Genomic DNA, 25566 nt, shown 5'->3' with positions numbered 1-25566 from the left:
TATCCTGACGACTGATTGAAAAATCTGCAGCTTAATCGTGTTTTTAACCCTAAACCTCAGACCAGTAACCACCAGCAGTGCCCACTATTGATACAAAGGTGGATGTCTGGTTAGTTTGTCTCTTGGTGATGTTTGAGAGATGCTGGCCCATTGATTATGAGAATTCACTGCATTTATTTGAGTAGCGTGAGGATTTTTTGAATATGTGTTGGAGCCGCTGAAGAAACCAGAGAAGATCTTCATTGAAGTTTTATTTGAAGGACACCATCTCCAAAGGTGTGACACTCCAATGTGCACTGCATGGAGTACGAAACCTCAGGAGGAGAACAAAGGACATACAAAGCAGCCCCAGAGACAATGGTGATCTCAACAGAGCTGGCCCAACACACACTTCTTGTTGAAACATATGATGAAAATTTATTCCATTTGTGGTAAGTTGCCCATACAAGTTATACATACCTGGCAAGGAGACTGGCATCCAAGAACCTGGATCTTTGTCATTGCTGTAGTCGGAAAGTAAACAAAGTTGATTTAAATTACCATCGTGGAACCATAAAGAAAGCAAGGAGGCCAAACAACCCATTTAGACCCAACCTAGCCCTCAGAAACAGCTATTCATTTCACCCTATTTTGTATATCAGAAAGTCCATGAGTGAATGACGAAACTGGAGCCAATTATTTACAGTTAGCCATGGAAAGCATACCTGCGAACTCAACGGTTTCATTGTCTAGAAGTGAAACCCCAATTAGCACAATTGATCCAAAGCATGTTCTTTTGTGGGTTAGTCCAGAACTAAGGGGCGTTTTTCTAAGATTAGCGTTTGGTCTTTGAGACAGGAATTAGATCAGATTCCCTACAGTGTGGAAACAGGCCCTTCGGCCCAACAAGTCCACACCGCCCCTTGAAGCATCCCACCCAGACCCATACCCCTATAACCCACACACCCCTGAACACTACGGGCAATTTTTTTTTAGCATGGCCAATCCACCTAGTCTGCACATCTTTGGACTGTGGGAGGAAACCGGACCGCCCGGAGGAAACCCACGCAGACACGGGGAGAATGTGCAAACTCCACACAGACAGTCACCTGAGGCGGGAATCGAACCCGGGTCCCTGGTACTGTGAGGCTGCAGTGCTAACCACTGAGCCACCGTGCCGCCTCTCAGAGGGTTGTGTGACTTAGGAACTCTTCCTCAGATAGCGGTGGAAATGGAGTCAGTGAATATTTTTAGAGGGAAGGTAATAAGTTCTTGCCAGACAAGGGAAGCAAATGTTATTCGGCCTAGATAGGACTTGATCTAATTGTTACCACACAACTGCTTGTGGGATTTACAACAGTAACTTCAAAACTATTTCATTGGCTATAAAATGTTTTGGAACATCTTCATTTTGTCCTTTCACAGGATGCTGATGCCTCATGTTAGACCAGCATAGAATGCCCATCCCCAATTGCCCTTGGGAAGGTGGTGATGAGCTGCCTTCATGAAAATTTGCAGTCCACACAGTGTCAGTACACTCCTAGTGCTATTAAGAAGGCGTTTCCAGGATTTTGACCCAGCAACATTGAAAGAACGGCAATAAGTTTCCAAAACCAGAATGGCTTATGGCTTGGCCGGGGGGGAGGGAACTTGCTCGTGGTGGCGTTCCCATGTATCTGTTGTTTTTGCCCTTCTCATTGATAGACATCACAGGAAGGTGCTGTGAAAGGAACATTGCTCAGTTGTTGTAGTCCACTTTGTAAATGACAAACAGTGATGCCATTACACACTTCTGGTGGAGGGAGTGAGTATTTAAAGTGTCTGATGGGATGTCAATCAAGAGGCTACTTCGTCCTGGATGGTGTCAACCTCCTTGAGTGTTGTTGGAGCTGCGCCCATCCAGGCAAGTGAGGAGTATTCCAACACACTCTTGACTTGTACCTTGTAGTTGGTGCGCAGGCTTTGGGGAGTCAGGAGGTGAGTCACTCACTGCAGTATTCCGAGCCGCTGATCTATGGGCACAATATTTATATGGATAGTCCAATTCAGTTTCTGTTCAATGGTACCCCCCCACTCAGGATGTTGATTATGGGGGAATTCAATGATGATAATAGTAGCTGAAGATGGTTGGGCCCAGGACACTACACTGTGTTTCTCCAACAATCACCAAAGGATTCATGGTCATCATTAGATTCTTAATTCCAGATATTTATTGAATTCAAATTCCACCATCTGCAGTGGTGGGATTCAAACCCACATCCATTGGGGCAGCACGGTGGCTCAGTGGTTAGCACTGCGACCTCACAGCACCAGGGACCCGGGTTTGATTCCAACCTCGGGTGACTGTCTGCGTGGAGTTTGCACATTCTCCCCGAGTCTGTGTGGGTTTCCTCTGGGTGCTGCGGTTTCCCCCCACAGTCCAAAGATTTGCAGGCTAGTTGAATTGGCTGTGTTAAATTGCCCATAGTGTTCAGGGGTGTGTAGGTTATAGGGGGATGGGTCTGGGTGGGATGCTTCAAGGGGCGGCGTGGACTTGTTGGGCCAAAGGGCCTGTTTCCACACTGCAGGGAATCTAATCTAATCCCCAGAACATTATCTGGGTCTTTGGATTAACAGTCCAGCAATTATACCACTAGGTCATTACCACCCCTAATTAATGTTGAATGTGGGAAAAATATGTTTATATGCTTTACAGAAGAATAAAGGAGCTGAATACTATTTAAACAGAGAAAGGCTGCAAAAATTTGTGGCACTGAGGGGCTTAGAAATCCTCACACATAAACTACAAAAGGCTAGCATAAAAGTTTATTAGGTGGTAAGGAAGGTAAATGGAATGTTGGCCTTTTTCTTCAAAGGGGATGGAGTATAAAAATCAGGAATTCTTGCTGAAACTAGACAAGGTACCTGTTTGACCACAGCTGGAATATTGTGAACAGCTTTAGTCCCTAGAGAAATTTCACTGGAGTGATTCTGGGTATAGAAGGATCATTCAGTGAGAAGAGGTTGATTAGTTTGGGCCTGTGCTCATTAGTGTTTAGAAGAATGAGAAGGGACCTTATTGAATCATACAAGATTCATCGGGAGCTTGACAGGGTAGATGTGGAAAACTTATTTCCCCTTGTAGGAGAATCTAGGACCAGAGGACATCAGCTCAGAATAACAGGCTGTCCAGTGAAACAGAGATGAGAAAGAATTTCTTCCATCAAAGGATAGTGAAGCTGTGAAATACTTTACTACTGAAGGCTCTAGAGAGTGATTATTAAGTATACATGAGGCTGAGAAAGAGAGATTTTTAATCAGTAAGGGAATCAAGGGTAATGGGGAAAGGCATGAAACTGGAGTTGAGGATCATCAGATCAGCCTTGATCCCATCGAAAGATAGAGCAGACTTAATGGACTGAATGGCCTACTTCTCATGGTCAAACTAAGCACCAGTGAGAAGATTACTGATTAATGCTGCATGATAACATTGTTGATGACCCCTTCCAGCTCTTGGCTTATGATCAACAGGAGACAAATGGGGTGGTATTTGGCCCGTTTGGATTTGTCTTGCTTTTTGTGTACAGGACAGGCCTGGGCAATATGCCACATTGTTAGGTTGCTACCATTGTTTTGATGGACTGGACCAGCTTGGCAAGTGGCATAGCTAGTTTTATTGTATTCACTCGTGGGACATGGGCATTGCTGGCTGGGCCAGCATTTATCCCCTGTCCCTAGCTGACCTTGAGGAGATACTGGTGAGCTGACTCCTTGAACTGTTGCAGCCCATGTGGTTAGATAGGTGCACATAGCTGTTAGGGTGGGAAGTCTGAAGCACAAGTCTTCAGAACTATTGCTGGGAAGTTGTTAGGACCCATAAGTTTGCATATCCAGTATCTCCAACCATTTTGCAACATCATATAGAGTGAAGCAAATTGGCTGAAGATTGGTATCTGTGATGCTTGAGATCTCTGGAGGAAATTGAAATGGATCATCCACATGGCACTTCTGGCTGAAGATTGCTGCAAATGCTTCAGCCTTATCTTTTGCACTGACATGTTGGGCTCTTCCATCATTGAGGATGGGGATAAATGTGGAGAATTATCCTCCAGTGAGTTCTTTCATTGTCCATTACCTTTCAGAACAGGGCTGCAGAGCTTAGATCTGATCTGTTGGTTTGTAAAGCCTCTTAGCTCTGTCTGTCAATTGCTGTCTATGCTATTTGGCGTGGAAGTAGTGCTGTTTTGTAACGTCATTAAGTACACACCTCATTTTTACATCTGCCTCGTGCTGCTCCTGACATGGAGCACTCTTTACTGATGCAGGGTTGATCTTCTGGTTTGATGGAATGGTAGATTGGGAATTTTGTGGTCATTATTAGGCTAGCTCTCTTTTTTAAACACTAAATTGTTTAAATTGTTAATTGGATTTAAAGTCCACCATTTGTCATAGTTGGATTTGCCCCCATGGCCCAGAGCATTACCCTGCTCTCTGGATTACCAGTTCAGTGACTATGCTACATGCACCAGCAAGTTCCAGATCAGGATCATGCATGGCTCAGAGCGAAGTTTGTTTGTAGTGGTTTTTCCTAGAAGCTGCTGGCCTTATCCTGGATGGAGGGTGTTATGTGTTTGGCAAATATGTGTAGCTACACCCTGTTAAGTGGAAGCCGCAAACAAAATACAATGGTTAGTATTAGTCACTATTTCTGGTAACGTTACTCAAAAGTACGCTCACCGTACTAAGGATCATAAAGATCTGAAATTGTTTGCTCACTCTTCTCACAATTACATGTGTAAAGAGAAAGGGAAACTGAAATGAGTACCAGCTTTCGGAAAGAAAATTTAAGCATTACCTTGTTAAATGTCCACTATGCTGTGGGGGGTCTACCTGCAAAGGGACAGTCAGTTACCATCTTGTACTTAGTCAAGACAAGGCACAGAAATTGTAAGACTAACATTGAGCCCATTTTAACCAAGTGACACTACTCACAGTTAGCGCATCTCCCAAACGTGCAACGACCTTGATCTGTGAAGGTCTTAAAGCATGAACTGCAGAGAGTTACAGAAGTAAAGTTAAAATTCTGGCCAGATCATGTCACACTTTAACTCAGAAGTTTTCTGCTGATAAGGAGTAAGGACTGGTGAAAAACTAGTGTACACTAGGTCCATGGAAGAGTGTTCTATTTGATTGATACAGGTAAGATTAATCCACTCATGACCCGTATCATGACATATAAAAACTAACCCCAGGATTTCCCAGACCTCTAGAGCTGACCCTACTTTGTCTTTAAAATATTTGCCAAGCTGACACCCTTTGTATATTCTTAACCACCCTGTTCAGCCAGGTTATGACACATGCTTTGGGAAGTGGGGTCTTGATCCCAGAACTTCTAGGTCACTAGCTCTCTGATCTCATTGAAACATATTGAATTCTTAAGGGCTTGACAGGGTTAATACTGAGACGATGTTTCCTCTCATGGGAGAGTCTAGAACCAGAGGGCATAGTCTCAGAATTAAGGGGCATCAATGAGAAGGGATTTCTTCTCTCAGAAGGGTGTGAGTCTTTGGAACATAGCCACATAGAGCTGTGTGAGAAGAGTCCTTGTATATATTTAAGTCTGGGTGGGATGCTCTTCAGAGGGTTGGTGTGGACTCAATGGGCCAAATGACCTCTTTACATACTGTCGGGATTCTATGATTCTCTCTATTAGATAGAGAACAATCCCCTCAGCTTCTCAATTCTATTCCATTTGTTTCCTGTCACTCCCTCTTACACATACCTGAGTCCGAAGGCGAGTTGGAAAATCTTTCTTCACTGCAACCAACCCAACGGCCCTTAAAGCTCTACAAGAGAAAAGGTTAGACCCTGACATATTAGCACACCATCAACAGAATAAAGATATAGAGGCAGGGGTACAGCTACCTCCTAGAACAAAATTCATTGAGCCCAATCATGGAGCAAGACTCACACTGAGTAACTCCCTCTCCATACTGCTAATAGTGCTGTCCAATGAAGAAGCCACTTATTCAATGCACACAGAGAGGTTATGGACTCAGTTTCTGGCCTCCGGTCAGCCAATCTCAGTGGAACTCAGAATTAGCCTTAGTATCTTTTGAACTAAGAATGGCAAAGTAATCAGTCAGGAACTGGCTTCCCAGCTATTAATTTGTGAGTCCTGTCCTGGAGAACACCATCAGGCACAATAACCTATTAACAAACCTGTCCAACCTCATACAGGTGATTGACTTTGTCAATGTGTGTGTGTATGTATGTATGAGTGTGTGTGCATGTTTTGGGTGTCCATCTGTGTCTGTATGTGTGTATATGCACATATGTGTGTACATGCATGTGTACATGTGTGTGTGTGTCTGTGTGTGTGTGTGCATGCACATGTGTGTATGTGCATTTCTGTATATGGGGGTGTGTGTGTGTATATATGTATGTGTGCGTGCGCATGTTTTCTGTGTGCATCTGTGTTTGTGTCTGTATGTGTGCGTATGTACATATGTGTGTAAATGTGTGTGTGTGTGTGTGTGTGTGTGTGTGTGCGTTATTGCTATGTGTGGGAATCAGGCCAGCATAGGAGGGAATTGGATAATGAGTCAGTGATCACTGGAATGCTGTTCAGTAACTAAACTGTCCACGTTCCTCAAAAGAGGTCCCGAAGAACAAAGGCACACTTTGAGCGACAGCAACCCTTCACTTTGAGTGTGGAGGTCCAGTTTCAAGCTGCCTAAATCACTGTAACTAATTCCAGATGCCTCTTTTCTGTTTGTCAAGTTGAGATAATGAAAGAGGGGGACCTTACTCCCAGAGTTTACACACAAGAATGAAACGCAGGTGCTGGGACATGAATGATTAGTTGGGTCAATCACAAAGTGCTGTGTCAAATGCACTGCTCAATCCTACTGCCTGCCCTTCAAATGCATGAAACAACAGCATTTACTTTATCCACCTCAGAAAGAAAGCACTTTTATTTACACCTCCTCAGGGCATGGCAAAACACTTCAGAACTATTGAAGTTATTTTTGAGAAGGAGGTTCTGTTGTATTGCAGCAGTCAGTTTGCACACGTCATGATCCCACAGGGAGTGTTGAGATATATCATCTGGTAGCTTATGTTTCGAATGGGATTGGCTGAGGGAGAAACATCGACGTGGGATTTTGCATCACTACCAGCACAGTGTGGCACTGCCTCTTATTGTTGTGACATGCCAATTGAGATGGAAATACTTGGAAAGCTCTGGCACAGGACTTGAACTCACTGCCTTCTACCTAAGGAGGCAGTGGTCCAACCCACTGACCCACACATAATCCAGAATGGTGCAAGTCTTAAATGAAAGTCATTGGAATTGAACCTCATGTGCAAATTGAACAGCCTGACCGTGAGATCTACTGGTGCTTTGGGAGAATCGGGGTGTTGGGGGCTGCATTTTAATTATTGAATGGCAAGCTCCCACACAAACCTCCTGGCAGTCTTTTTGGATGGGCCATGCCATTCATGTCAGGACTAATAGCAAAACTTCGGTCAGCAAGTGAATTCACGCCCTGAGCCCAAAAGTCTTCAAACTGCTCCATTTCCAGTTACATTCTTACCTCTCCATTGGCCAGCGGGTTGGTGCTATTCTTCTTGATGCTCAGATATTTCCCCTCAGCCAGGTTCTCTGGTAGGCCTGTGGGGAGATACTCGGCTGTGATCAGTGGCTCCATTGCAAACTGATGCTAAAACTTATTCCCAGTCAGAAACATTGAACTGATGTAAGTCGGCAAAAGTGAGCAAAAAAGTCAATTTACGACAGAATCCAGGAAGAAATTCTAAGAGATAAATTAAGGAATGAACTGTGTTTATGCTAATCTTCCAAGTGGAGTAGTGGGTCACAAAGATAAATTTAGGGACGTGGGAAAGGTGTTAGATCTGTACAACGAAAGGATTTTCCAGTACAAGGAGTTTGGACAGCTTTACACCATTCCTTGTTATCATAGGATCCCTACAGTGTGGATAGAGGCCATTCAGCCCATTGAGCATGCACCATATTCCAAAGAGCAGCCCACTCAAAGCCAGCCCGTCCTCCCCCACCCCACCATATCTCTGTAATTAGCATTTCCCACGGCTTATCTACCCAGCCTTCACATCCCTGGACTCTATGGGGCATGGCACATCTTTGAATTGTGAGAGGAAACCAGAGCACCCAATGGAAACCTGAACGTGGGGAAGACATGCAAACGCTACACAGAAGGCCACCCAAGGCAGGAATCAAACCCAGGCCCCTAGTGCTGTGAGGCAGCAGTGCTAACCACTGAGCCACCGTGCCACCAAAAACTCATTGGGGCATTTTTGGATCCTGCATTGCTCCATGTTAGTTTGGTGGAGCTACTATAAAGATACAACAAATGAAAATCCCCACATTTAAAGTGAACAATCACTTTTAGCGCTTTCCAAACTCCAGTTGCATTAATGTCAATTTCAACGTTGCCAGTTACAACATCTTAAGTATTCTGTTTACCTGAGGCAGAAACACTAGTCACAAAGCAATTTGTGAAGGTTCTCCTCCATTGAAACCACCATTAATTCTTGCAGACAACATTGATGGTGCAAACAGGTCATTTGGTCTAAGCCAGGGTTTATATAAGCCTTGTCCCACCATCTAACTGCACTAACAACCCCTCTAATTCCTTCCAGAAATTAAAATAGAACCAGACTGGGTCCTTTGACTCAACTAGTGATGAAAATGAACTGGAACTGGGGCTGGAGTTTAAAGCCAAGGAAAATGACCTAGAGAAACAATTTCAAAAAGGAAAGGGTACAGCTATAAAGACAAACCTGAAATGAAAGGGAGGAATGGGAGGAGAAAGAGCGCGATAGAGATTACCAGCTAATATCCTTGTAAATGTTTCTGCACACTTTCAAATTAATAACTATTATAGTCATAGAGTCATACAGCACAGGAACAGACCCTTCCGTCCAGCCAGTCCATGCTGAATATAATCCCAAACTAAACTAGTCCAACCTGCCTGCTCCTGGCCCATATCCCTCCAAACATTTCCCAATCATGAGCTTATACAAATGCCTTTTAAATGTTGCGATTGTACCTGCATCCACCACTTCCTCAGGAAGTTCATTCCATACTCGAACCACCTTCTGTGTAAAACATTTGCCTCCGTTGTCTTTTTTAAATCTCTCTGCTCTCACCTTAAAAATGTACCCCTTAATTTTGAAATCCCCCACCCCAGGAAAAAGGTAACTATCACCAACTCGATGTATACCCTTCATTGTATTATATATTTCTATGAGGTTGCCTGTCAATTTCCTAAGCTCCAGTGAAAAAAGAGTCCGGGACTGTCCAGCCTTTCTTTATAACTCAAACCTTCCACACTCAGCAACATCCTGGTAAGTCTCTACTGAGCCCTCTCCAGGTTAAGAATATCCTCCCTATAACTGCGTGGCCAGAACTGGGCACAGTATTTCAGAAGAAGCCTCACCAATGGCCTGGAAACTTCAACATTACTCCCCGAGTCCCGTACATAAAGGTCTGAGCAATGAAGGCAAGCGTGCCAAATTTCTTCTTTTTCTGATTTGGACCTGCTGGTGGATCTCCTCTATCTATTTCTCTCTGAGTCATAAATCTCAAATTAGTAAAAAATTTCAGCAATTATCTCGTCAGTTCGCTTGTCTAGTCAATGTCCTTTTTTGGGAATGTTTGCTTTCTTAGGAATATGGTTCAGACTAACTTATTCAAAAATTAATTTCTGACCTTTTATTTTGAAAGCAATTGTCACCGTTACAGAACTGAAATCCAAAAACCCGTTTACCCCAACTTTAGAAACTTAGTTGTCGAGTAAAAATATGTTATAAATCTTTATCACACTGTGTAGTTTTGAAATTACAGATACATTAAGGACTGTTAAATGAACATTTCTGCTTTAAAATCTATATCTTGGTTAAAAGAAAATTTAGTTTCAAAAATTCTTTCAAGATGGTAGTGACTACAGATGCTGTATTGTGCTAGTTTAAAGCCTATTGCATTGAGTTATCTCAGCATTTATCTTAAACAATGACATGTAGAAATAATTGACCCTTGGAAAACATAATGGCTCCTAATAAATGTGAGAGATGTTCAAGCTTCTGGGATAACAAGAGATAGAAAAGAACATCAACATAATTGACTTATTTGCCAAGTGGAACAATGGCCCATTTGAAATTAACACAGTAGCCATTTTGCTTTTGATGTGATTTAAAAAATGCCAGTTTTAGTTTACCATAGGATTGCCCTCTCATTCAGAGAGAGAGAGACAGAGAGAGAGACAGAGACAGAGACAGAGATGAGTGATGGTGGTTTACGTTGAGAATCACCATGCCTCAAGGTGGGGGAAGAGGTTGAGAAGGAGATTCATTCAGCTGAGTAGGAATTGAACCAACGACATTGGTGTTAATCTGTTTTGCAAATCAGCCACCCAGCTAACTGGTCCTGCGGGAAGAGGATATCTAATTTGTGCACCTTCCCAACTTGTACTTAACTGAGGAAATGTAAGATTCAGCCCTGTTATCTCACAGTATACTATAACAGTTCATATAACCTCATTGAAATCAGGATGATGACACAAAGACATTATTTCACTGTTTAATCTAATATTATCATACAGGTATAGGTTGGATTGTGGTTAAGAAACAAGAATAATGTTGTAATTGGTGATGCTTCTCTTAAATAAAGATTGGATTAAGTCTTGGATTAAGTTTTCTCTGGGATTGATGGCTTTTCCATTTCGGTGTAACAAAGTTTGTAACTGCATTAGGCACAGACTTGTTTGTAATAGAACAATAACCCTCTTGAAGCAACATAAACGAGTCACTATTTTGTGTTGAAAAGTACAATGAATTTTAAGTATGAACATGTTATGTTCTCATACAATACAGCGATCAGAATATCTGTTTACATTGCAGTACTGGTGGGAAGCTGCTTTGTTAGAAACTCCATCAATGCTCCCTCTGACTTCCCCACTCCATAACTCCTTACCTACAGCAGAGAAACCAGAATTGAACACAGTATTCCAAAAGTGGCCTAACCAATGCGCAGCCACAACTTGAGAGTCCAACTCCTGTACTCAATGTACTGGCCAATAAAGGCAAGAGTACCAAACACCTCCTTCGCTACCTGGAAACAGTAAGGACTGCAGATGCTGGAAGCCAGAGTCAATAGATGTGAAGCTGGAAAAGCACAGCAGATCAGACAACATCTGCGAAACAGGAAAGAATGGAACTCTTCGTCAAGACTAGGGAGGGGTAGGGGGGCCCAGAGTAAGTGGCTGGGGGTGGGGGTGTGGAGGGGCGTGGTGGTGGTGTGGGGGGAGGACGGGGAAGGGGAGGTAGGATGGTGATAGGTGGATGCAGGTAGGAGGTTATTGTGATTGGTCACTCGGGAAGGGTGGAGTGGATAGGTGAGTAGGAAAGCTGGGTCAGGTCAAGAGGGGGAGGGCTGGGCAGTGGATAAGGCTGGGGTGGAGGGAATTTGAAGCTGGTGAAGTCAATATTGAGGCCATTGGACTGTAAGCCCCCAATGCGAAATATCCGGTGTTGTTCCTCCAGTTTATGTCTACATTCCATACCAATTTCCCCACCACTCCTGGTACCTTTACCTGCAACTACAAGAGGTGCGATGCCTGCTCCAACACCACCCCGCTCACCTCCATCCAAGGCCCAAGCAATCCTTCCATATCCAGCAGAGAGAGCAGCATCTGTGTTCTGCACACAACAACCAACTTGACTTTCTGGTTACCATCCATTTTAATTCCCCCTCCTATTCCCCAGCGACATGTCCATCCTTGGCCTCCTCCACTCTCAGAATGAGGCCAAATGTAATCTGGAGGAACACCACCTGGTATTTCGCCTTGGGAGCTTACAGCCCAATGGCCTCAATATCGATTTCACCAGTATCAAAATCCCTCCAACCCCAGCCTTATCTCATGTCTAGTCCTCCCCCTCCTTCTCACTTCCATGATCTGACCTAACCTGTCCATCTCCATACTCACCTATCTGCTCCAACTTTCCCACTGGCCAATCACAATAACCTCCTACCTGCATCCTCCCCTATGCCAACCCCTTCCCTCTATTTACTTCTGGGGTCCCCTCCCCTCAGTCCTGATGAAGATTTTGACCTGAAACGTTGATTTTCCTGCTCCTCGCATGCTGAATGAAATGCTGTGCTCTTCCAGCTTCATATCTATTGATGCCTCCTTCATTACCTTGTCTACCTGTGACTCTACCTTCAAGTAACTATGAAGCTGCACCTCAAGGTCTCCTTGCTTGGCAACATTCCCTTGGACCCTATCATTAAGTGTATAAGTCCTGCCCCGATTTTCCTTTCCAAAATGCAGCACCTCACATTTATCTAAATCAAACTCCCTCAGCCACTCCTTGGCCCATCGGCCCATCTAATCAAGGTACCATTGTACTCTGAGATAACCTTCTTCACTGTCCACTACACTTCCAACTTTGGTGTCATCTGCAAACTTACTAACCATACCTCCTATGTTCGCATCCAGATCATTTATATAAATGACAAAAGCAGTGGATCCAGCACCGATCATTGCGGAACACTGCTGGTCACAGCCATCTGTTCTGAAAAGCAACCCTCCACCACCATCCTCTGTCTCCAACATTCGAGCCAATTTTGTATCCGAACAGTTAGCTTTCCATGTGATCGCATCGTGCTAACTGGCCTACCTCGAGGAACCTTGTTGAACGCCTTGCTGAAGTCCATATAGACACCGAACTCCGTTTTGCCTTCAGCAATTTTCTTCACCACTTCTTCAAAAAACTCAATTAATTTAGTGAGGCACGATTTCTCACGCATAAAACCGTGTTGGCCATCCCTAATGAGCCCTTGGCTTTCCAAACGCATGTCAATACTGTCTCTCAGAATCCTTGGCAGGCCACTCAAATTAAAGGCAAGTATTGATAGGCAACAAACGCTGGCCTTGCCAGTGATACCCATACAAGAATAAAGAGAAATGAAGTTCAGGATGCTGAGGTTATAAAGGGACTGGTTCAGCCAAAGGCTTTTGGTGGGTATCAGAATGAAATCAATATGCAGGAAATTGAGATTTTGGCAAAGGCTAAATACAATAGCAGTAAAATAGAAGCAAAATACTTTGGAATTCGGAGGTCTGAAATAAAAACAGAAAGTTCTGGAGAAACTTAGCAGGTCGGGCAGCACTGCGTTTCTCTAGCATTTTCTGCCATTATTTTAAAAAAAATCATGATTTTCATTCTTTGCAATGCTACATTGAAATGCACTGGATCTAGAGCCAAAATCAGCCACACAACCCAAAAGATCCATGCTAGTTCAGAGATAGGAGGAACTGCAAATGCTGGCGAATCTGAAATATCATTAGGAGCACGAGGCGGCATCGATACAGTCATCAATGTAACAGAGGAAGAGGTGGGGTTTAGGGCCAGTGTAGCTACGGAAAAGGGATTGTTCCACATAATCTACAAATAAGCAGGCATAGCTTAGGCCCATGCGGTTACACATGGCCACCCCCTTAGTCTGTAGGTAGTGTGAGGAATTGAAAGAGAAGTTGTTGGGAGTGAGGACGAGTTCGGCTAGGCGGATAAGGGTGTCAGTGGAGGGGGACTGGTCTGGCCTGCGGCACAGGAAGAAGCAGAGGGACTTTAGGCCATCTGCATGGGGCATGCAGATGTTCAGGGACTGGACGTCCGTGGTGAAAATGGGGTGTTGGGGACCGAGGAATTGGAAGTTCTGGAGGAGGTGGAGGGCGTGGAGAGGTGGAGGTGCCACAGATGTAGGTAGGAAGTTCCTGGACCAAGGGGGAGAAAATGGAGTCGAGACAGGTGGAGATAAGTTCGGTGGGGCAGGAGCAGGCGGAGACAATGGGTCGACCAGGGCAGGCAGGTTTGTGGATTTTGAGAAACCCGGAATGTATCCCCTTATTCCTCCCTTCCTTGTGTGTTTATCCAGCAATCCTTAAGTGCATTAATGTAGCCTCCTGAAGGGAAGGCTTTCTGCATTCTAATGCACTCTGAATCAAGGATTCCTCTTTGTGGATTTTCCAAAAAATGCAAGCATTTATTGATTAAACATTATTAAACTTAACACCAAAATAGCTCAGTAAAGCCCTACCTTGTATTAATTGCAGAGAAAGAGTTAAAATCAACATGCTTGCGGTCTGGCATTTCAGTGCTTGGATTCGCATCACTCAGAAGCCAGGCAGCTTCTCAACTCAGAAAGCGTTGAGTAATCACTCAACACTCAGAGCTGCTTTATATCAAGAGGCACCTTTGTCCCCCCATCATCCTCTTGGTTTTTACGACGATCCTGGTTTACCTACCAATAAATCACTGATTATGAGAGAGAATAACTTTTTGAATGCATGATGTGATAAGTTGCTGAACACACACTGTAAAACAATTCAATATTTACTTTCTCTAATGATTGCAGAATCACAATTGTAAACAATTAATGCAATTACAACACTACATTACAGATTTGAAGCCTCAAAGAAACACTTGCATTTATATAGCGTATTTCACAAAGTCATATAAAGCACATTATAGTCAATGAAATCAATATTGCGATAACATTAAAGGTACAGTAATGATAGCCCCCTTCTCTCATCAGAGAGCGGTAACTAGTGGGAGATTAGACCTGAAGGTCACTAAACCCCAAGTGAGGGATGAGGTTGAGAAAGCAGGACTTTTATGGTAACCTCCACTGGAGCAGGAATTGAACCTGTGATGTTGGTGCCACTCAGCAGCTGCCCAACCAACTGAAATAACTTGCCCCTGCTGCAACGCTACATCTGATTGGATGGAACATTGTTCAGGTATGTCCTGTCCAGAAAAGGCAGGACAAATTTATTTGAGTCAATTTCTGCCCCAGCAGTCTACTCCCCGTTATTAATAATACTTGAAGCTAAATGTGGGGCAAACTCTGCACTTATGGCATGTTGACTGTACCAAGGCAATTTCCCATATCCTCAGCAGTTCCTTGATATCACACAAAGGGAATCAAACGGCATTGAAGACTGTCATCAGCGGTTCTGAGGACAGCTGGAGGAGACCAAGGTGCATCAAAATAAAAACCAAAAGAACTGCGCATGCTGTAAATCAGGAACAAAAATAAAGTTGCTGGAAAAGCTCAGCAGGTCTGGCAGCATCGTGAAGGAGAAAACAGAGATAATGTTTCGGGGCTGGTGATCCTTCCTCAGAACTGGTGGTGGTTGGGAAAACGTCAGTTTACATGCAGAAAATAGGGAGGTGGGTGGGGTAGAGAGTAAACGATAGGATGGAACTCAAAGAGAGAGAAAGACAGTTGGACAGACAAAGGAGTTGCTAATGATCAGGCTGGAAGGGTGAATAGTGTTTAATGGGGACTGTTAGTGACTAACAACAGGGAGTCTGTAGTGGCAGGCTATGTGGTAACAAGGCCTGGTGTGTTTGTGTGGTAGAGGGCTGGGACATGGGAGAGTTTGGGCCCTAAAATTATTGAACTCAATATTGAGTCTGGAGGGTTGTACGGTCCCCAAGTGCAAAATGAGATGTTGTTCCTCCAGCTTGCGCTGGGCTTCACTGGAACACTGTAGCAAGCCAGAGACAGAGATGTTGGCCAGGGAGCAGGGTGGTACATTGAAGTGGCAGGCAATGGGCAGTTCAGGGTAATTCAGGGATCCAAGGTGGGTCAGAGATAATGGGAACTGCAGATGCTGGAGAATCCAAGATAACAAAGTGTGGAGCTGGATGAACACAGCAGGCCAAGCAGCATCTCAGGAGCACAAAAGCTGACATTTCGGGCCTAGACCCTTCATCAGAACGTCAGCTTTTGTGCTCCTGAGATGCTGCTTGGCCTGCTGTGTTCATCCAGCTTCACACTTTGTTATCCAAGGTGGATCATCCACTCAGCACTTCTGGCTAAAGATGCTTCCCCCTCCAGTGGGTTATTCAACTGTCTATTACCATTCACAACTGGTTGTGGCAGGATGTTTGGGTGTGGAAATACTTAGCTCTGATTATAGCATGTGATGTTTCACATGCATGTTGTTGGCTTCCTTTTGTGCTATATTATTCTATGATGCCAAATTAAAGGGATCGTTCGTTTTGCTTGTTGTCTGTATAGGATCTTTTAAGTTCATTAGCTGAGTTCATTAAAGTTCATTAATGTCGAACCTAGGTCCTCAGAACATTACCAGGGTCTCTGGATTAATAGTTGAGCAATATTACCACCAGGCCATTGCCTCGCCATTAAAGTTCATTAAATTCATTAAAAGACCCCCTATACAGACAACAAGCAAAACGAACGACATCTGCAAAATACCTTGCACGAACTGTGACAAACACTACATTGGACAAACTGGCAGAAAGCTAGCCACCAGGATACATGAACATCAACTAGCCACAAAACGACATGACCCACTATCACTCGTATCCTTACATACAGATGAGGAAGGACACCACTTTGATTGGGACAACACATCCATCCTAGGACAAGCCATACAGAGACACGCACGAGAATTCCTAGAAGCATGGCATTCCAACCGGAACTCCATCAACAAACACATTGATTTGGAGCCCATCTACCATCCCCAGAGAAAAAGAACAGGAAATGACATCACCAATGCATGAAATGACATCACCAACCCAAGGAAACCTAAACAGATAAATAATGCAGGACATAACACCAGTGCTTCACCGGAGGCTCACTGATGACGTTACCTAGAATGGTGACGAAACATCTGAAAACTAACCTTGTAGCTCAGCGAGCAAACTCACATCCATACACAATGGACTTGCAGTTACACAGTGGTCACTGCAGATTTGGAGCCATTTAAAAGTAGGACAGTGTAAGGCTTTTCTGTCATGGATAGCTGAAGTAAGATGGGTGAAATATAATTTTCCCCGACCTTAATCATCTTCTCGGTTTATGATAACCTCTTTACGATGTCCCATGATGGGGACGGGGCTTCTGCTGTAGCCCATATAAACACAGACCACCCTCATTTCATTTACAGCATGCTAGTTTCACAGCCCTTGAATATCTCCATGTACCTTGCAGCTGCCAAAGCTCTTTTTGAAGTGTAGTTATTGTTAGACTGCAAGAAATGCACTGAATAATTTACAAATTTCCACAAACAGTGATGCAACAATGATCAGATAATCTTCACTTAGTGACTTGAGTTAAGGATATTGACCAAGTCAGTGGAGATAACAGTACCACGGGACCCACTACATTAAACTGAGCTGGTAGGCAGGGTTCAGTTGAACTTGTCGACTGAAAGGAAACTCTGTCCAATAGCACAACACTCCATCAGCAGTGCACTGGAGTATCCAACTTGATTTTGGTGCTTAAGGCCATGAGAAGGACTTGAACCAGGAACCTCTAAGGCATGTGTGCAATGGGTTATGACAGAATGTGATAACTTCGCCTACTATTTGAGGACAGGACAATACAGAATGCTCTCTGTTCTTGTAGCAATTTTTTTGTAACTTTATAGGCAACTGAAATTAATAATAACCAGCACCAAAACGCTGGTACAGATGCATCGTTTTCATGCAGATTGAGCAATTGTGCATTTGAAATATAAGAGAAACGAACATATTTACAAAACACATTCCGTCATCCTCAAGATATTAAGTCCTTCACAGTCAATGCCTCATTGTGGAGGTCTGATTAGTTTTCATTTCGATAAATCTAGTTACATTGTTAACTCCTAGTTATCCTGTTAACGTCTAGACAGTATTGTCCATCATTTCATTGCAGCAACATGGCCAAAGGGTTGTTTATGCCCTTTATTTCAGAGATATTCATTCACCAAATGTGGGCATCACTGGTCAGGTCAGCATTTATTGTCCATCCCTAATTGCCCAGAGGGCAGTTAAGAGTTAATGACATTGTGTAGATCTAGAGTCACATGTAGGCCACACCAGACGAAGCTGGAAGATTTCCTTCAGTGAAGGACATTAGTGAATCAGATGGGTTTTCTGACAATTGGCAATGGTTTCATGGCCATCAATAGACTATTACTTCCAGATTTTTAATTGAATCCAAATTCTACCATTTACCATGGCAGACTTCGAATCTAGGTCCTCAGAACATTATCAGGGTCTCTGGATTAATAGTTGAGCAATATTACCACCAGGCCATTGCCTCGCCATTAACAATCTGCATGAGTCTATGGGACTTCAGTTTAAAAGCCTCATTCAAAAAGCCCTGGATGGAGTTGTTCAAGTTCACACCAAAGCACGATCCTCAATTGTCCAGGTGTGACCCAGGGTAAAACCTGAAATCACAATCCCAAGACTTAAGAGCCACTTTGGTAGTGACTGAACCAAGCTGATGTTGTGTTAAAAACCAAAAGAATTGTGTACGCTGTAAATCACAAACAAAAACAGAAATTGCTGGAAAAGCTCAGCAGGTCTGGCAACATCTGTGAAGAGTAACCAGAGTTAATGTTTTGAGTCTGATGGCCCATCTGAGGATCCTGAAACGTTAACTCTGATATGTCTTCACAGATGCTGTCTGACCTGCTGAGCTATTCCAGCAATTTCTGATACTCTGTTACATTTGCAAATCAAAAGGAGTCAAGCTCACTCCTCGTGGTTTTGGGTATAGTTGTGGGCTCTAATCCACAGATTGGACGCATGTCCACACAGAAGGGGTGTTCACAATCTCACATTATCAAGTTGTGGATTAAAATTCTGTTTATAAAATCTGACATTAAAAAGCTGCTTTCATTAACTATGGACGTGAAGCTTCCCAATTGTTGTCTAAAACACAAATGGATACCTTTAGGAGGAGGAGCTTTTCGGCAATATTTCACTGGGTTGGCTCAGAAGATAGATTCAACTTTAGATCCCAGCCAGGCATGCCCCAGTTCCAAACTGTTTTGTCAAAATGAAGATCTAATTTACTTTCTCTTCAGATGAGTTCAGATGGTAATGTCCCCCAGTTTAGTTCCTCCTGCTTTTACCAAGTGAAGATTTTATTGTTGTGCAGTAGATGGTGAGGAAGGTTATCTAACATTACAAAGGAATCTTGATCAATTGGGGCCAATGGGCCAAGGAGTGGCAGATGGAGTTTAATTTGGATAAATGTGAGGTATTGCATTTTGGTAAAGCAAACAAGGGCAGGACTTACAGAGTTAGTGATAGGACCCTGGGCACTGTTGTTAAGCAGAGGGACCTAAAAGTTCAGCTACGTAGTTCCTTGAAAGTTGTGTCACAGGTAGACAGGGCTGTTAAGAAGGCACTTGGCACATAATGTCATTGCTCAGGCCACTGAGTATAGGAGTTGGGGTCATGATGCGATTGTGCAGGAAATTGGTGAGGCTACTTTTGGAATGCTTTGTGCAGTTTTAGTCAACATACTGTAGGAAGTATATTATTAAATCAGAAAGAATGTGGAAAAGATTCACAAGGATGTTACCAGGGCTGGAGGGTTTGAGTTATAAGGAGAGGCTGGATAAGCTAGGCCCTTTTTTCACTGGAAGGTAGAAGGTTGAGGGGTGGCCTTATAGTGGTTTATAAAATCATATAATCACAAAAGTCTTTTCCCCAGGGTTGGAGCTTGAGGGCATAATTTTATGGTGAGAGGAGAAGGTTTAAAAGGGACCTGAGTGGCAACCTTTTCACACAGAGGATAGCTCATATGTGGACAAACTGCCAGAGGGCGTGGTAGATGCAGATACAATTACAACACTTAAAAGACATTTGGACAGATACATGAATATGAAGGGTTTAGGGGGTTATTGGCCAAACACAGGCAAATGGAACTAGTCTAGTTTGGGAAACTTGGTCGGCATAGATGGGTTCGACTGAAGGGTCTATGTCCCTGGTGTTTGACTCTATAACTCTAAAGGAAAAGAAAAGTGATTCTGACCTTTGGAACCAGTTGCAGTCAACCTGTCTATCAAGAAAGATGAAGCTGTCCAAGCTGGGCATGAGATTATGATCTCTGTGTCATATCTGCAAGCTTTATGTCACAATAAAAGTGAAGGATCTTATCTTTTGCACTGATTGGTGACATTAAGCAGACAAGTTATTTCAATTACGCAAACAGCACTGAGTTCAATGCACCTTTTGAAATATTGTTTTTCACTTATTAATCAATAATTTGCAACTTGTACTTTAACATTGAGAGAAGAGAACCATGGACCCATTGTTCTTCCTGCAGGATGGACAGGCCTGCCCCAGTGACAGAACCATTTGCTCAACAATAACCCACTCACTGACACGCAGGAACACTCAGCTCATTACAGTCTTGATCCAATCATGGGCAAAAAGGCTGAACAAGTGCCAGGAAATTAACATCTCAAATAGGGAATTGCAAACTATCTCCCCCAATGGCATTATCATTGCTAAATTCCCTCACTATCAACATGAAGTTGCCATGGACCAGAAACTGATACGGACCTGCTGTAAAAATACTATGGCTCCAAAGTGGGTCAGAGGCTGAGATTTCCATGGTGAGTCATTCATGTCTTGACTTGTCTGTCTACCATCTAAAATATAAAAGTCAGGAATGTGATGGAATATTGTCCTCCTGCCTGGATTAATGGAGCCTACAACAGCATTCAAGAAGCTTGACACCATTCAGGACATAATCAAACATATTTGATTTGCATCATGTCCACTCTGTTCAACGTTCATACGGGACAATATTAAGAAGCTATTATAATAAGACTATACGGTAGGGTAGTTAGAGGAGTACAAGGTAATCAGGCAGAAGCAACATGGTTTTGTGAAAGGGAAATCATGTTTGAAAAAACATATTGGCGTTCTTTGAAGAAATAACATGCTATGGATAATAAGGAACCAGTGGGTATACCATAGTTAAATTTCCAGAGAGTATTTAATATTTGTGTGCTGGCAGACAGCAAGCTGGATTGAAGTGTGTCTACTTTAATGCCAGGAGTATCCGGAATAAGGTAGGTGAGCTTGCAGCTTGGATAGGTACCTGGGACTTCAATGTTGTGGCTATTTCAGAGAACATGGATAGCACAGGGTCAGGAATGGATGTTGCAGATTCCAGGGTTTAGAACTTTCACTCAGGTCAGGGAAGGTGGTAAAAGAGGGGGAGGTGTGGCTTTGGTAGTCAAGGATAGTATAATGGTGGCTGAAAGAACTTTTGATGAGGACTCATCTACTGAGGTGGTATGGCCTGAGGTCAGAAACAGGAGAGGAGAGGTAACACTGCTGGGAGATTTTTATAGGCCCCCACAAAGTTCCAGGGATGTGGAAGGAATGGGGTGGTCATTATGGGAGACTTTAACTTCCCTAACATTGACTGGAAATGCTATAACTCTAGTATGTCGGATGGATCAGTTTTTGTCCAATGTGTGCAGGAGAGTTCCCTGACTCAGTATGTCGAAGGGACGACAAGAGGGGAGGCCACACTGGATTTGGTACTTGGTAATGAACAGGCCAGGTGTGGAAAGGGGTAGGAACATGCCACAGGGCAAGAGTTATAGATGGGGGAAGGGCAATTATAATGCGATTAGGCAAGACTTAGGAGGCATAGAATGGGTTAGCAAAATGCAGGGGATGGGGACAATCGAAATGTGGACCTGGTTTAAGGAACAGATATTGTGTGTCCTTGATAAGTATGTCCCTGTCAGGCAGGCAGGAAGCGATAAGGTAAGGGAACCGTGGTTTACTAAAGAAATTGTATATCTTGTTAAGCAGAAGAGGGAGGCTTATGTGACGATGAGACAAGATGGTTCAGATGAGGCGATGGAGAGTTACAGATTAGCTAGGAAAGATTTAAAGAGAGAGTTAAGAAGAGCAAGGAGGGGACATGAGCAGACACATTAGCAGGTAGAATAAAGGAGATTCCCGGAAGGTATGTTGCCTCCCTGGTGCCAGGGTCCGGGATGTCTCCGATCGGGTGTATAAGGTTCTAAAAGGGGAGGGCGAACAGCCAGAAATCGTGTTACATATTGGCACTAATAATATAGCTAGAAATAGGATTGAGGATATAAAAAGTGATTTAGTAGAGTTAGGATGGAAGCTGCAAAGCAGGACGAACAGAGTAGTGTTCTCTAGTTTACTACCAGTGCCACGAGATAGCGAGGTGAGGAACAGGGAGCGGGCGCAGCTGGTGTAGGAGGGAGGGCTTCAGATATGTAGATAATTGGGATGCCGTCTGGGGAAGGTGGGACCTGTACAAGAAGGACGGGTTGCATCTGAACTGGAAGGGGACCAATGTCCTGGGTGGAAGGTTTGCTCGAGTAGTTCGAGAGGGTTTAAACTAGTATGGCAGGGGGGTGGGAACCTGAGCTGTATACCGGAGGTGAGAGTTGATGCAGGTGAGGCAGTAGCAAGCGGTAGACCAGCTAGTGGGAAGGATTTTCCTGGGAAGGAACCAAGGGATCAGTTAAAGTGTGTTTGCTTTAACGCACCGAGTATCAGGAATAAAAGTGACGAACTTAGAGCATGGATCAGTACCTGGTGCTATGATGTTGTGGCCATAACAGAGACACGGGTTTCTCAGGGGCAGGAATGGTTGCTGGATGTTCCAGCGTTTAGAACATTTAAAAAGAATAGGGAGGGGAGAAAAAGAGGAGGGGGTGTAGCACTACTAATCAGAGAGGGTATCACAGCTACAGAAGCTTCCTTTGTCGAGGAAGATCTGCCTACTGAGTCAGTATGGGTGGAAATTAGGAACAGCAAGGGAGTAGTCACCTCGTTAGGGGTTTACTACAGACCCCCAATAGCAGCAGGGAGATTGAAGAAAGCATAGGTCGGCAGATTTTGGAAAAGTGTGGACGTAGTAGGGTTGTTGTAATGGGTGACTTTAACTTTCCTAATATTGATTGGAACCTCCTTCGAGCAGAAGATTTGAATGGAGCTGTTTTTGTAAGGTGTGTTCACGAGGGTTTCCTAACGCAGTACGTTGACAGGCCGACGAGGGGAGAGGCCATTCTAGACTTGGTGCTCGGAAACGAGCCGGGGCAGGTATCAGATCTTGTGGTGGGAGAGCATTTTGGTGATAGTGACCATAACTGCCTCACATTCTACATAGCTATGGAGAAGGAGAGGATTAGGCAAAATGGGAGGATATTTAATTGGGGAAGAGGAAACTATGACGCGATTAGACATGAGTTAGGAAGCATGGACTGGGAGCAATTGTTCCATGGTAAGGGAACTATAGACATGTGGAGACTGTTTAAGGAACAGTTGTTGCGAGTGATGAGTAAATATGTCCCTCTGAGACAGGCAAGAAGGGGTAAGATAAAGGAACCTTGGATGACGAGAGCGCAGGAGCTTCTTGTGAAAAGGAAGAAGGTAGCTTACATAAGGTGGAGGAAGCTAGGGTCAAGTTCAGCTAGAGAGGATTACACGCAGGCAAGGAAGGAGCTCAAAAATGGTATGAGGATAGCCAGGAGGGGGCACGAGAAAGGCTTGGCAGAAGGAATCCGGGAAAACACAAAGGCATTTTACACTTACGTGAGGAATAAGAGAATGGTCAAAGAAAGAGTAGGGCCGATCAGGGATAGCTTAGGGAACTTGTGTGTGGAGTCTGAGGAGGTAGGGGAAGCCCTAAATGAGTTTTTTGCTTCTGTCTTTACGAGAGAAACGAACTTTGTAGTGAATGAAACCTTTGCAGAGCAGGTGTGCATGCTGGAATGGATAGAGATAGAGGAAGCTGATGTGCTGAAAATTTTGTCAAACATTAAGATTGACAAGTCGCCAGGCCCGGACCAGATTTGTCCTCGGCTGCTTTGGGAAGCGAGAAATGCAATTGCTTCGCCACTTGCGAGGATCTTTGCATCCTCGCTCTCCACTGGAGTCGCACCTGAGGACTGGAGAGAGGCAAATGTAATTCCTCTCTTCAAGAAAGGAAATAGGGAAATCCCCGGCAATTACAGACCAGTAAGTCTCACGTCTGTCGTCTGCAAGGTGTTAGAAAGGATTCTGAGAGATAGGATTTATGACCATCTGGAAGAGCATGGCTTGATCAAATGCAGTCAACACGGCTTTGTGAGGGGCAGGTCATGCCTCACAAACCTAATCGAGTTTTTTGAGGATGTGACTAGAAAAGTTGATGAGGGGCGAGCTGTGGATGTGGTGTATCTGGACTTCAGTAAGGCATTTGATAAGGTTCCCCATGGTAGACTCATTCAGAAGGTCAGGAGGAATGGGATACAGGGGGACTTAGCTGCTTGGATACAGAATTGGCTGGCCAACAGAAGGCAGCGAGTGGTAGTAGAAGGAAAATATTCTGCCTGGAAGTCAGTGGTGAGTGGTGTTCCAAAGGGCTCTGTCCTTGGGCCTCTACTGTTTGTAATTTTTATTAATGACTTGGATGAGGGAATTGAAGGATGGGTCAGCAAGTTTGCAGACGACACAGAGGTCGGAGGTGTCGTTGACAGTATAGAGGGCTGTTGTTGGCTGCAGCGGGACATTGACAGGATGCAGAGATGGGCTGAGAGGTGGCAGATGGAGTTCAACCTGGATAAATGCGAGGTGATGCATTTTGGAAGGTCGAATTTGAAAGCTGAGTACAGGATTAAGGATAGAATTCTTGGCAGTGTGGAGGAACAGAGGGATCTTGGTGTGCAGATACATAGATCCCTTAAAATGGCCACCCAAGTGGACAGGGTTGTTAAGAAAGCATATGGTGTTTTGGCTTTCATTAACAGGGGGATTGAGTTTAAGAGTCGTGAGATCTTGTTGCAGCTCTATAAAACTTTGGTTAGACCGCACTTGGAATACTGCGTCCGGTTCTGGTCGCCCTATTATAGGAAAGATGTGGATGCTTTGGAGAGGGTTCAGAGGAGGTTTACCAGGATTCTGCCTGGACTGGAGGGCTTATCTTATGAAGAGAGGTTGACTGAGCTCGGACTTTTTTCATTGGAGAAAAGGAGGAGGAGAGGGGACCTAATTGAGGTATACAAGATAATGAGAGGCATAGATAGAGTTGATAGCCAGAGACTATTTCCCAGGGCAGAAATGGCTAATACGAGGGGTCATAGTTTTAAGCTGGTTGGAGGAAAGTATAGAGGGGATGTCAGAGGCGGGTTCTTTACACAGAGAGTTGTGAGAGCATGGAATGCGTTGCCAGCAGCAGTTGTGGAAGCAAGGTCATTGGGGTCATTTAAAAGACTGCTGGACATGCATATGGTCACAGAAATTTGAGGGTGCATACATGAGGATCAATGGTCGGCACAACATTGTGGGCTGAGGGGCCTGTTCTGTGCTGTACTGTTCTATGTTCTATGTTCTATAAAGCTTTCTTTAGATATGTGAGGAATAAGAGAATGACTAGGGTAGGAATAGGGCCAGTCAAAGACAGAAGTGGGAAGTTGTGTGTGGATCCTGTGGAGATTGGAGAGGTGCTAAATGATTATTTCTCATCTGTTTTCACTGAGGAACAGGAGAATATTGTAGAGGAGATGACTGAGTTACGGGCTACTAGAATTGAAAGGATTAAGGTTAGTAAAGAGGAGGTGTTATCAATTCTAGAAGGTGTGAAGGTAGATAAATCCCCTGGGCCAGATGGGATTTTTCCATGGATTCTCTGGGAAATTGGGGAGGAGGTGGCAGAACCTTTGGCCTTGATCTTTAAGTCCTCATTGTCTACAGGTTTAGTAC

The 25566-nt window shown here is 44.0% G+C and overlaps 1 protein-coding gene across 3 annotated transcripts in view; it reads right to left on the bottom strand.

The window, feature by feature from the left end:
• Positions 1–14213, bottom strand: part of plb1 (phospholipase B1) — a 233711-nt gene extending 219498 nt beyond the window's left edge. For all 3 annotated transcript variants that reach the window (XR_009445665.1, XM_059645186.1, XM_059645187.1), the window contains exons 1-6: positions 14099–14213; positions 7557–7633; positions 5741–5804; positions 4951–5009; positions 4814–4848; positions 460–503 (exon numbers count right to left, since the gene is read on the bottom strand). Coding sequence is in view for 2 of the 3 variants with exons in the window: in XM_059645186.1 (XP_059501169.1) it covers positions 460–503; positions 4814–4848; positions 4951–5009; positions 5741–5804; positions 7557–7633; positions 14099–14171 (352 nt within the window). In the remaining variant the exon portion in view is untranslated. The remainder of the gene's footprint in view (positions 1–459; positions 504–4813; positions 4849–4950; positions 5010–5740; positions 5805–7556; positions 7634–14098) is intronic.
• Between the last annotated feature and the right edge of the window lie 11353 nt (positions 14214–25566).

Source organism: Stegostoma tigrinum, chromosome 4 (genome assembly GCF_030684315.1).
Source record: "Stegostoma tigrinum isolate sSteTig4 chromosome 4, sSteTig4.hap1, whole genome shotgun sequence".
In the NCBI taxonomy this organism is placed as follows: domain Eukaryota; kingdom Metazoa; phylum Chordata; class Chondrichthyes; order Orectolobiformes; family Stegostomatidae; genus Stegostoma; species Stegostoma tigrinum.
Note: the sequence above shows the minus strand (reverse complement) of the source record. Positions and strands in the feature narration are given on the sequence as shown.